This window comes from Aplidium turbinatum, chromosome 11 (assembly GCF_918807975.1).
Source record: "Aplidium turbinatum chromosome 11, kaAplTurb1.1, whole genome shotgun sequence".
Classification (NCBI taxonomy): domain Eukaryota; kingdom Metazoa; phylum Chordata; class Ascidiacea; order Aplousobranchia; family Polyclinidae; genus Aplidium; species Aplidium turbinatum.
In genome coordinates, this window is record NC_137482.1 from 19,744,734 (window position 1) to 19,757,942 (window position 13,209).

Consider the following 13,209-nt stretch of genomic DNA (forward strand, 5'->3'; position numbering starts at 1 on the left):
TGTGAGTACATGGCAGCACCAAGGCCTTAGGGGAAAAGTAAACACTCGTGGCTCATTGAAACAAACCCTGCGGCATTACGTAGCAACACGTTGCAACATCTTGTCAGGACATAAGCAAACTCTTACGCAAACGTGATTTTTCTTTAGATTCAATGTGTCTTTATGACCGATTTTGTTTCGCCTGCTGTATCATGACTTCTGGCATATTCTTATAGACTGACAATGTTACTGCTGCAGCTGTAACAATAATACAAACGTCTAGGTATTTTTTTGTAATAAAAAGATTCACCTATTGGTAAGCTGAGGCCGAAATGCTGTGTTAAGGCACCGAACAAGCCATGCCAATATCTACATCAAAGTGCTCCCTGTAAATATTTATTGAGTGAGATTACAGAAAACCGGATAGCTAACCAAAATAAAGTTTTGAAGATCTATAAGTATCGTCAATTACATGGAAATATGATGTTTGAATCAAACAGGATAGAGCTGGAGATTTCTCAGGACAGGTTGAAAGTTAAAGTTGCAAAGCAGTCAGCACTATTGATGCAAAAATGACCAAAGCCACAGGTTTGTTAAAATTACAAAAAGCTGAACAAATATTAAAATGTTCATGTCTAAATGTTTGAGTACATATTCACCGTTTTGACTCATGAGAAGACAATCCTGATTTGCAGGCTGGCTCCTTCTGACCTTTTTGGAGCAAACATAAATAAAAATATTTCAGGAAAGGTTCAAATTTCCAAATCCACGGTGAAAACCCTAGCTTGCAAAACACTGCAGCCAAACTAATAGAATAGACAATGTTAAAAACAAGCCGATCAAAGGTAGCAATGTGTCTTTAATTTATTTTCGCTCAGTGCGAATAAATAAAAATAGAAGGGCACCGTGATTTAGTACAGACAAACGCTTTGAGAACGATTTTGATAAAAAAGTTGTTAAAACATCAAATACTCTTAAAACCTACTGGTGCTGTTGAAAAGGTTTTTTTGCAAAATTTTTTTCAAAATACTTTTTTTTAGTATTTTGTAGATTACCTTATTTCGTTTTAAGGCTTATCTGTAGATGTTGAAAAGGTTGGTCCTTATAATCTGTTAATCAGAAATCATATCAAAATCAAAATGTCGGCAAGCTTAGTCTTTCAAGTTTCTCTCATAGCTTTCACATCATGCGTAGTGTACAGTGGTGTTGCCAGTGGGCCTTTTCTGTATGACGATGAAGCAGCAATATTACGCAATACTGACGTACAAGTAAGAAGCATTTGATAGAGCTTATAAACGATTACTTTGATATAGTTATCTTGGAGTTGAACAATAACATACACTTAACGCTGAATCGTTTTATTTTTAATTCGTAATTACATTTACCAATCTCTGTCACCAAAATTGTTTTGCATTTACAACTAATAAAACAAACAAAATAAAAAAGATATACCGTTTTTAGCGTTTTTTGTAAAAACTTAATTTTCTTCGTAATCATTAACATATTTTCATTTCATGTGTTGTTTAATATAAAACTATTTAGTATGGGTCTATTCTTACTTTTTCTGTACATTCAATAGATAAATGATAAGCTTTTGTGCAGGGAAACACTTCTCTGTGGAGCATTTGGTCGAACGATTACTGGGGTGTTCCAATGAACCATTACACCAGTCATCTGTCATACCGGCCTCTCACCGTGCTGTATTTCCGGTATATTTTATAGACGCATAGTCGTCATCTACAGCTAAGTAGCCTACTCACAATATGAATCAACTTATGATAAAAAGACGAATCGAAAGTTTCAATAAAGCTTAAAATTTATGCGATTGGCCAATGGCTACTATTGTTCAACACTGAAGAAAAAATTTAATGACGCTTTTTTGATTTAGTTTAATAAAATATTAGCTTGTCAAGATAAGTTTCGAGCTCTTTGTTTTAGTTGTTGTGTTCGACTATACTGAGAAATAAATCGTCTCTTTGTATGACCCAAGTTTGTTATGTACAAGTTCAACAATTATTGCAAGTTAAACATCGCCTACCTTGCAAGGAAGATATTTATTTGTTGCTTATAGTTCACTTGGTGGTAAATTTTTAATTTTATTAAAAACTTTAGATTTCTTCACTTGGTATGGGGAAACTGGGCAACTCCGTTCCACATAAGCAACATAATTCTACATGCCACCGTTTCTTCATTATTTTTCTTGGTTTGTCGGAAGCATGTTTTCAATCACGACTACGTCAAAGCGCCTGTCGTCGCGGGATTACTCTTTTCGTTGCATCCAATTCATACTGAAGCAGTAAGTGCTTTTTAGAGATTCCGCTAGCTGTCCTTTCCGGACTGGGAAAACTGTCTGTTTTTAAATTGATTCAATGTCTTCAGAAGTTGAATCAATAAAAAAATGGACTGATTTGTTGCCTTAATTAGATGTAGGCCAGAAGTAGGCAACTAAAGATATTAATTCTAATTCCGGCAATTAGGCCACCAGCCCATGAAAATGACAACTACCTCAAATCGGTCTGCAGTGCAGAACACGGTGCCGGCCCCGGGTGCAGACCATCCTGTGTAAAGGCCGAGATACAAATTAAGTTTCAGATAGCCTACTAAGGATGTTTTTTCTTGTGTTACTGTTCGTTATTAGTTAATTGCTTAACTTCCCGAATTACAGTAGCTAAGTTTATTACCGTGCATTACTGCCTTCAAGTTGTCCATCTGAGCAAAGTGCGCAGTGCCCACAACACAATGTCTTCATGCGTAGCTCCAACATTTTAACTTTGCAAATGAAGCAATGCTTGATATATAATCTACCTCCAGTTTACTTTGATTGCAAGTTTTTTTTAATAAAAATTGACTTTCAGCTCTGCAACGTTTCTATTTTACCTTAATGTTTTAAGGCCTTATTAGATTTTCAAAAACGTTAATCATGACGCATTTTGCAGGGGCTGATCCAGCAAGTAGCTTTAAGGTGTGAGGGTGATTTCAACAATACGCAGTGACATATAAGGTCTACATTAATCCGACCTTGCAAATGCACCATGAATAAATTACTGTTCTGTGTTTTAAGGGGACGATTGCCCCAATCGCTTCCTCTGGACTCGCCCCCTAGAGTTTAGAACCTGCCAGCCGAGGAGAAAATTTATCCATCAGTCTAACTTCTTCAGGTTTGCGGAATTGTAGGCTGCGCAGAACTTCTTTCGGCAATCTGTTTCATGACATCATTATTGATATATCCTACAAACGTCAATCACTGTGATTTTAAAGACAAAACTTTGGAAGCAAATAATTCGCGGGAAATACGAGCAGACGAGGATTGGAAGGATACAAAAGTAAAAAGTAAAAATTAGCTAGAGGACTTTACCGTTTGTTTTAGCAAATGTCTTCAATTCCTTTATCACAGAAGGCTATAGTTTTTAATACTTTAACAATAAGCTTTTTTATAAAATTCTAAGATCTTAATTCAAAACAATTTGACTCGATAAGTTTATACAAGAATTATAGACTTGGTTATTTGTTGTTTGCCTTAAAACAAATTTACAATGCACTGTAAGTTTGTAAATGTACTAATTTCAGAAAAAGTGAATTTACGATATCGTAAATCTAAAATGGTACAATCAGAAGCAATGCAAAACAAAGATACTGGTATTCGAAAGGCATCTAACCATTTAGAAACTTTACAAATAAAAGGGAGCAAGCGTTTGGCTGAAAATTTCCGAGTTCTTTTCTCCATGCTTTTAGCTGCCACTGCAATGCTCTGTAAAGAGTCAGGTAATTACTAGTGTTTTATAAGATTAAAGATTTTTTTTTTAAAAGTTAGGAAAGTTAAAATCGGTATAGTAGGCTAATAGGATAAAAGTTGCTACCAATTCTCTTATTAGACTATAACCAAAAGAAATATAGAAGCGTTCAATCTAATAAATATTTTTAAGAATGTTAGTATTTATACAGTATCATGATCATGTCAGTCAAAAGTGGTCTAAATGTGTATCGGAAACAAAACGTGGTAAAATACCAGTGGAAAACAATTGCTTCGGCTTTTTGGATTGGTGAAATGGTAGATCAATGTCATGGACAGATCTACCTAGTTTGCTAATGAAACTTTGCAGGAGACAAATTTTTATGATGCTCATCTCACTACGTAAAGTGATAGTTACGTATTTGTTGTACATGACATGTGAACGAAACATGTCCTCTTGCCCGCCAAAAGCCAGCTTTCTCACGTCACTGAGTGATTTTTGGAAATTGTTCCTAAATATTTCTAAGAACCGGAGATTAGGCCTAACTTATACAATAATGAAACACGTTACGGAAAGCAATATTTTATGTAGGGGAAGGTGGTGTTAGTTGAGTCAGTGGGTTAGTTGAGTCACCATTGTTTTCTGACTAGCCAAGCATGACTTCGTGAAGATTAATTGCTAGAAACAATAAGCATTATGGGTAACTGCGTCCATCTTGCTTTAGCAGACGTGCAAGTTATACAGGTTATACAGTCACCAAAATGCCATTTTTTGGACTAAAAAGTAAATATTTTCAGCTCAAAGTTGATTGGGATGCTGAAGCTATGCTAGGCGTAAGCGAAGATAGCGTCAAAGTTTCATATAGTGTATAGCTATCTTAAGCATAGTACATTTGTGTAAGACCGATAAAGCTTTACGTATAGATAATATGTTCAATAATTGTCACGAGGAAGGATTGGGGTTGGTTGAGTCAATAGCTGCAGGGCTAGTTGAAGCAGTGACTCAACTAATCCTACCTCAAGTTTCAGGCTGCTGAAATCTCACTTCTGAATTTGAATTGCTAAACGTGCATTATTAAATCAGTTACTTGGACAAAATGAGCTATTATTTGATTAAAATTATCCATTAGGCCTACTTTTCTGTTTAGTTTTACACCCTCACACATCTCATTAATTACAGTCTTTGGACAGGGCTGTGTATGGCCCGTTTAAGGCCTACTACAACAGAGCATTGAGTTCCTGGCAAATAAATAATCCTGGAAAGGTTTGTAGTATAGCCTATATGATGTGGCTGGCATTACCAACCAAGCCTATGAAAATGCTTTTTCCCACAAAAATATAGCTGCCGGTTTTGAAACAACAGGGATATATCCTGTGTACAGAGACATTTTCACTGACATAGATTTTGCTCCAACAAAAATGACCAACCGACCTTTAGAGTTAGGCTACGTGTTGGGATTCAAGCTGAAAACTGTGCTTCAGAAATCAATGAACACACGAATCAGTTGTCCGCAACCTTCGAAACACACCAATATTAGTGCTGCACATCAAGCTTGTTCCAGCGTAACTTCTGCTCTAAATTCAGCTAGTTCAGAGACCACTTATGTGTCTCCAATGGAAATAGGCCTACTTCCAATTTTGCCAAATTTGGTTCGCGAAGCAATACAATGTGGCCCGTGGAAAAAGCATGAAAAGTATTAGATTTCACGTCACTAATTTCGATAGAATGTGTGAAATTTAGGTCTAGGCGGTATGAGGACTTTTTTTAGAGAAATGGCATGAAGTAGGGCAGTGGCGGCTCGTCCATAGAAACTGCAAAACTGCAGCACCCCCTGCACATTTCAGTATTTTATTTTTTTTTATTAATTTAACGTTTTTTTTCGTGTTCTCTATAGATCCTACCGACTGGAAGTTTCATAATTTCTGGGTTTTAAAAAATATGATGATTTTTTAGGTTTTGTATTTGGCAGCTCTGAACTGCAAGCCCTGCAGTTGCGATCTTATAAAAGAAGAACAAAGCGAAATTGTGACGTCATATTTTGGCTGAGGTTGCTTCAAATCCCACAATTTCGAACTGCAAATTTTGCAGTTGCTGGTCACGTGGTCAGGCTAGCTACTGTTGCAAATACTGTTGTTTTCAAGCACGATATTATGTGGCTGCGACTGATGCTGTTACATGGTTAGACTAATGTGCTTTGCTTTCTGCACAAAAAGATAAAGCTTAGACTAGGTTTTCATTAGTGTTGTTAAATTAAATTTAAGAAAAGCTCTACCAATAAATTTTTGTAGTTACCAAACCTGGTGGATTTTTTATAAACTAAATGTAACCTAGGTTCATTGTTAACTTACGATAATAAGTTAAGGCCAAAGGTCACATGCTAAAACAGCCTATTTAAACTTGATGAACATCAGGAAATTAAGTGCTCAAATAGCCTCAGAATTCATAAAATACCACTAAAATAAGGTAAAATTTTATGGGGGTCATGTCCCTAGACCCCTTGGCATCGCGCCTTTGGCGCTCGCGCTTTCACGTATAGGCTACTTCCGGTTGCAGCACCCCCTGCTATAAATACCACGAGCCGCCACTGAAGTAGGGCGAAATCGAGAGAAATTAGAGCCTGGTTGCGGTAAAGGCCTATTTTTGTTTACTTAGAGAAACGACATAAAGTCGGGTAAAATAACCGAGGAAAATTTCGGTCTGGTTGCAGTGAAGACTCTTTTTTCAGGGAAAGACTGTGGAAACAGGCGAATTTGGGGCCATGTGGCCTGCCTGGTATTGTTAATAATTTTGCGACCCACAGTACAAAGTAGGTTATTCCCCACTCCTGAATACAATAAACGTTCATTGATGGTATAGATCAGAGGTGCCAGATAGGGGCGGTGCCCAGTATAGACCCAAAAATTTATGCATCTCATGAATGCCATTGTGCCTCAACTAACCCCACCCACTGACTCAACTAACCCTGCCTGTGGGGTTAGTTGAGTCAAACGGTGCTCTATGTTTGAGGTAATAAAAATGGCAATTAAACATGAGATAGCATTTTGATAAATGGGTAGTAGCAAGCATACTTCATTACCTTTGTTTCACTTAGAGTTTCATAGGTGTATCTACAATAGGTAAAAAAATATAAGGAAAAATCTGAAACATGACTCAACTAACCCCACCTTCCCCTACCTTTAATTCTGTTTGAAGATGAGCTTCATTTTGTTGGGCACGAACTTGTTTAAGTTAGCCAGCGTTGAAAATTAGGAAATTTTTGAAACGACTGTTTGAGCAAAAGTTGCCAATGGATTTTATATTTTGTGCTCAAATCCAGTGCTAACTCGATAATCTCAAGCCAATTAGGTTGCTGAAATCTAAAGCTGAAGGCAAACCGGCTTGCATAAGATTTGACAAAAGCGACTGAATTCAGGCCCGTCTCGAATACACAGATCGGCATTTTTTTAAACTTAAACCCAAACTCGAAAGTAAACGTCTGGCTCGAATCACTACTCTAGTTTGGATGGCGTGATCACTGCACATTGTGTAGACTTGCAACACGTTTCATTTTATCTTCAGGAATGACTGCGTTAGGAGTGCTCATTGCATTAGAAGCAATTCAGTCTATGATGACTAAAGGCACTGGTCGGTCGTTTCTTCAAGATCTTGACAATCGGCTCATAATCAGATCAACATTGATTTGCACAGCGGTAAATGGGTAACGAGTGCAAGTAGTCTACGGTATTTACTTTGCGTAAAAAATTTAAGAGTAAATTAGATTAAGTAGATTTTTAGTACTTTTAACTTAGTAATTAAATGTAAACTTTAACGCTATGGTTCACCCTCTGAAAAATCTTTAAAAATTTCTAACTTAATTGATATTGATGATAGTAATTTCGTTTTAGGTGTGTTTAACATTGCGTTTAGCATTTAGCACTTGTTTTGTTATGGGCCGCCAATAGACCGCTATTTATTGTTTCAATCAGATGCACATTAGCCATTTAACTTACACTTGTAAGGTTACTTGCCAATTTTGCATTTTGAGTCTTTATTTTTCTCTTTAAACGCTGTAACATTAGCCATCATTTCTGTAGCAATTCACAGTTTTTAGAAAAGAGAAAAACTTAACTATTAAATAATTTAGAGTTTAAATTGCTTTGGTGAAATAATAATGCCTGGGATCTCAAATTAAATGGTTAAGCTACTGTCAGTCTGTCATAACCTGCTGAAACAATTTTAATCCTATACCTATGTTCCTATCTATTAACTAAGCCTTCTGAATGAACAATAATACTTATTTATTATTTCAGATTATCTCATTGATAGCTTTTCGAATGTGGATGATGGACTGGAGACAACCAAAATTTCAAGATTATGATAATCCGGTTGTAAAGTTAGAAGACAGACCCTCAAGAATAATGTCATACTTTTCATTGTGTTGGGTCAATTTTGCACTTCTTCTTTACCCAGTTTATTTATGCTACGATTACTCTTTTCCAACTGTATCCTTAATAACTTCCATCTGGCACCCAAGAAACATCGTCTCTGCTTCGTTTCTGGCGTTGTGCGTGTTTTGTATCGTCTTCATCATGAGATGTTTCACTGACAAGGTAGGCTACAGAACAAATTGGTTGAACAACTTCGTTTATAAACTTGTAGTCCCTACTAGATACTTGACAGATTGCGGATAAGCCTACCAACTTACTGCAGCGTAATTCAGGTAGAATGCTGTAAGCAAGGCCATTTGTACCTGGGTGTTTATTTTGTTGTGATTGTTAAGATTTTAGTTGATACAAATGCCTCTGTGCTTGTGATAAATGTTTATTTATAAGTAATATAACACTTTGTTAAATTAGATTTTTGTCTTCTTGTAATTGACATTGCCGATCAATTTGAAATGAATCACTTTGTTATGTAACAAAGTTAAAAAAAGGTGAGTCCCATACTGGAATCCAAGCATCGGGAGATGAGAAGATAAGGTTCTCATTATACTAAAACATCGGCACTAACGACAGTAGGGTGGCCAGTTCCTTTCTCTCGGCCGCCTTTTCTTCAGCAACTACGCCCACCCAATTTATTAGCCTACACTCTGGGTAGAGGTAAGCGGTGTTTGTCAACAACCAACATAAGCCGGGAGACGAACCAGGAACCACGTTATGTGACTGAACTGAACTAATAACCGAATACTACATGGGAACAGCAATTAGCGGTAGGCTACCGATTCCACTTACAAACACTGTTCCTTCTGTGCTTGCTAACATTACTTACACACACAACCATTTCATTTAAACCAGTAGTTTGTTACAAGTGACTCTGCACCAAACAAATTATAAAAAAATATTGACCGAACTACACTTCTAACATGACCGAACGTAAACAATACTAGAGAATACTGAAAGCAAAGAACATGCATGCTTTAACGAACTACTAACATTGTATCGAACTACTGTACAAACATTGACTGAATAGCCAAAAGACCATTGACTAAAAAAAATAATTGACTAACAACTACACTCCTATAACACCACTGATAGAAAAAAAATACTAAAGAACAGCCTACTAAAGAAAACTCACTACAAAGAATATACATTTTAAAACTAACTATAGGCTAGTAGGCTACTAACATTGTATCAAACCACAAACATTAAATAAAGAGCCGAAAGACCATTGAATGAAAAAACATTGACTGACAACCGCAACCACACCCCTGACACCACTGAACGAAAAGATTACTACAGAATACTGAGAGCAAAAAACATGCATGCTAAAACCACTAACTAACACTGTACCATCTGTCTTGCTAACAATACTAACACATGACCGTTCCATTCAAATCAGTACTTTACTCAAAAAAGTATGTTATCTGTGGGCCCCCCTTGGCCCCCTTGACACAGCACTGCTCATTACATCTGGCATAGTTTGCTTCTAGTAAAGATCGAAAAAAATCAAGATTTATTTGTATACCAGCTCAATGGTAGAGAGGTTGTCGTCTTCAGATCTTGTGCTGGTAGATCTGAGTCGGGTCATACTGAAGATGATAAAAATGGTATCGATTGTATTCTTTCTTGCATCACACAGTGAGGATAAGCTGAGGAATAATGTGGTAACACCGTGAATCTGATGCAAAATTTAAAAAAAGGCCCGGTCGCTAAAATCCTTAGCCGTTGTAGAGCGACAAGAAATAAAAACCATAACATTATTAAGATTTATTTGTAAAAACAGAATTAATTTACGAAATCGTTTTCTTTCAGAAAAAAATGTCAAAAACATTTGTGATGGGATGCTCCATGTTAGTTCTTCCTTTTCTTCCGGCTTCCAATCTATTCTTTCCTGTTGGATTTGTTATTGCTGAAAGATGCCTGTACCTTCCAAGCGCTGGTTTTATTATTCTGGTTGTGTGGTCTTGCAGCACCGGTGAGTGGCTTTCCTCAATTTTTATTTGCAAAAAAAAGAAGGATGATTATATTTGAATTGAGCAATCTAATTGTTGGAATATTGTACGCTAACCCGTACGCGATTTATGCACTGCATGAAACTTATTGCATGTGAGTTGACATAAAGTCTGAACAATTACATCCAGAACTCTGGGTAGAAAAACTACGATTTTGGCACACAGATCTTGAATGTTGACGGACCCAATAACTGCCACAAAAGTCTATTTCAAAAAGTAGCCTACTTTTGCCGCGTGAGTAAATTATTTTTGATAGCAGAGTTTTGGCACTCAGGAAATCGGACAACTAAAGTTAATTTAAGTTTTTTTTTACATAAACTATTGTTTAGCTTACATTGGGAAAATTTAGAGAAGTAGTTTTAATGACACATTCTAAATATACATTTACCTAAATCAAGGCTGCGTGTAATGCATACTCGAAAGATATTTATTCAAATTTTAATTTACAAAGTCTATCCAAGTCCCAATTTTTCATTGGTAGCCTTATTCAGTGGAGGTTCTAAATACTAGGATAGTAAAGCAAAAAGACTACTCAATTTCCGTCTTATTTCTTACCCTTGATTAAACTACTTGTAGGCCTGAGTCTTTCTGTAGTGCTAGTAGATACAAAATAATTTACTTTCTTTAAAATTGCTGAATAGTGAATTCGAAAGAGATAAAAGTGTGTGGCAAAAATGACGAGTTGGAGCGAATAGCGCAGCAGTAGAATTGTTTGAAACCAGATATCCGAAAATGTCTCAAGTATTTCGTTCGATGCAAACATTTTTGTTTTAGTTTCGACTTATTTTGAACGAAAACATAATTTCTGAAAGTTATTGAGACTTACGATTTACGAGGGTTCAACAGAAAAAAATTATTTTTTTTACACAAAACTTATGTTTTCTTGATGTTTCGTTCTACTTAATCAAGTATACTGTAAAAATGTTGTTTTGCATAGCCTTTATTTGTACTTGACATGAATACAGATACAATCTATGTTTAATCACAATAATGCGTTACGAATGGATAGTTTCTCCATAAGCTCGAGTTAAGCTTTCCATTGTGACTATTTTAGCATCACTTTGAACTCATTACTATTGATCTTGACGCTGTTTTTTTGCATTTCAGCCATGAAGCTTTTACCGTCTTCTCGGCGTTTATTGCAAGCTACTACTGCTTTGCTCATCGTAGCTTACTTTGTACTTACGGCAAAAAGGAGCTTAGATTGGACTTCGAAAGAAAAACTTTTCAGGTCTTGAACAGTCTTTTATGTTTGAACTATGTAAATCCCTTTTATTCACTTTATAGCATATACGATACAGTTTTCAAAATCTATAGCTCTGTCACAATGTATCAATCATAGGCTATATCATACAAAACGATTCTGCGCATACGAAATTTTCTTAATTGTTTTTTCAGTACACTCCAGTCAATAAAAATTAAAAAAAAACTGAAGAAAGAATTGGTGATTGATAGGGTAAGACAGATTCAAATCTTATCAGACAGCAGCTGCATTAGGGTCTTTATTTTTGTCTTAGTAAATTGTATTTTTCGATCCCTTTCGCTATTTCAATACCATATCTATTTTTGACATTCAAACAATAAATGCTGTTAATATTATTAAGTGGCATAGCGGTCAGTGGAGTGGTGCTTCACTCCACCGGCCCGTGTTCAAGCTTCGATGCTGTCAGAAAAATATTTTTGACATTTTTACAGGTCAGGAGTGGAAGTGAATCCAAGAAGTGCTAAGATCCTATATAACTGGGGGAATCATTTTCTTGCTTTAGATCTTAAAACAGAGGCTGAAGCAGAATTCAAGAAATCGGTTGAGTTAAATCCTAATTTTATTCCTGCTATCAACAATCTTGCTTCTTCCATGGAGAAAAGAGATCCCAAAACATGGGTAAGTAGACATATCCTACCTTAGATATAACCTAACCTTGTCAAATGATTGTATCCTAAAAGCAGTATTCTAATGTTTTCCTAAGGTGAGGTGCTTTGTGCTGCTTTATAGAAACTTCACAAAAATAGTTCTATATGTTCAAAGGAAAATATAACTAGCTTGTTTCGAAGCCAAAAATTAGTCATCATATGAAGTTGTTGTGAATATGGTTGATGCCTCCCAAAAAAAGTTAAAAAAATTATGTAGTCTATATTTTTCTGTTGACTGCCAGCAATTGTCGTCTGTATAGTCGAGTCGTGAGAGCCATTGTTTGACGTTCGAAAAGGCTGCCGGTTCGACACCGCTCAAGAGCATGTGGTAGCCACACAATTTGTGGCTGTCTCTCTGGCAAGACACTTAAAGGCAAGCCGTTAGTTGCGGAATGGCGCCCCTTCGACTATAGCCCTTGATTCTCTCATGATTATGAACAGTACATACTGCTCTAGAGAGAAATGTCTATAGCCTACGGCTCTTCTTAGGGCTATGGCGTACTAACATGAACTGGCAGCAAGACTTGAAAGTTTCTTTGTTCCACATTCAGATCCGAATATAACAAACATCAATTTATTTTTCTCAGCCTAAAGTTGAAGAGTTGTATGAGCAAATTACAAAGACGAATCCTGGATATGTTTTGGCTCATGTCAACTTAGCTAATGTATGCGTGTAAGTACAAAATAGCCTACTGTTGTCTTTGACCAAATAATTATCTTTATTTTTTCAAGAGAAGTTTAGCCTGTAAAATCAACTGACTTACCATCACACCATTTTGTAGCGTATTATATCTGATTTGGATAGACCTGGAAATGTCAACGCAACCTGTACCAAATCAAAACTTTTATTTGCTTCTGTAATTGCATTATGTATACAGTATAAAGGCCTAACCTAGCTTAAGTTATTGCAATATGGATGCAAAATGAAATAACTTTTTATTGTTTAATTGCCTTTTTGTGATATTTATTATTTCAATACAAACAAAGGCCACCACTTAATCAGTTCAAGCAGAGTGTTTTTTGTTCTTCTTTTTTAGAAAACAACAAAAAATTCAAAAAGCTGTCAAAACTGCACTATTTGCAATGAAAGCTTTTCCTGCGGAACATTTGAACAAGTTTTCGAGCGTCGCTAAACATTTGCTTGATTTTAACAAGACT

General features: G+C 36.1%; 1 protein-coding gene across 1 annotated transcript; it reads left to right on the top strand.

Moving 5' to 3' along the window:
• Window positions 1–3,578: 3,578 nt before the first annotated feature.
• Window positions 3,579–12,728, top strand: LOC145780301 (protein O-mannosyl-transferase TMTC1-like). Its single transcript, XM_082592004.1, has 8 exons — window positions 3,579–3,741; window positions 7,269–7,399; window positions 8,000–8,082; window positions 9,657–9,792; window positions 9,941–10,103; window positions 11,248–11,371; window positions 11,836–12,022; window positions 12,639–12,728. Exons 1-8 carry the CDS (start codon window positions 3,579–3,581, stop codon window positions 12,726–12,728), a joined length of 1,077 nt encoding a protein of 358 aa, XP_082448130.1.
• The last annotated feature ends 481 nt before the right edge of the window (window positions 12,729–13,209 follow it).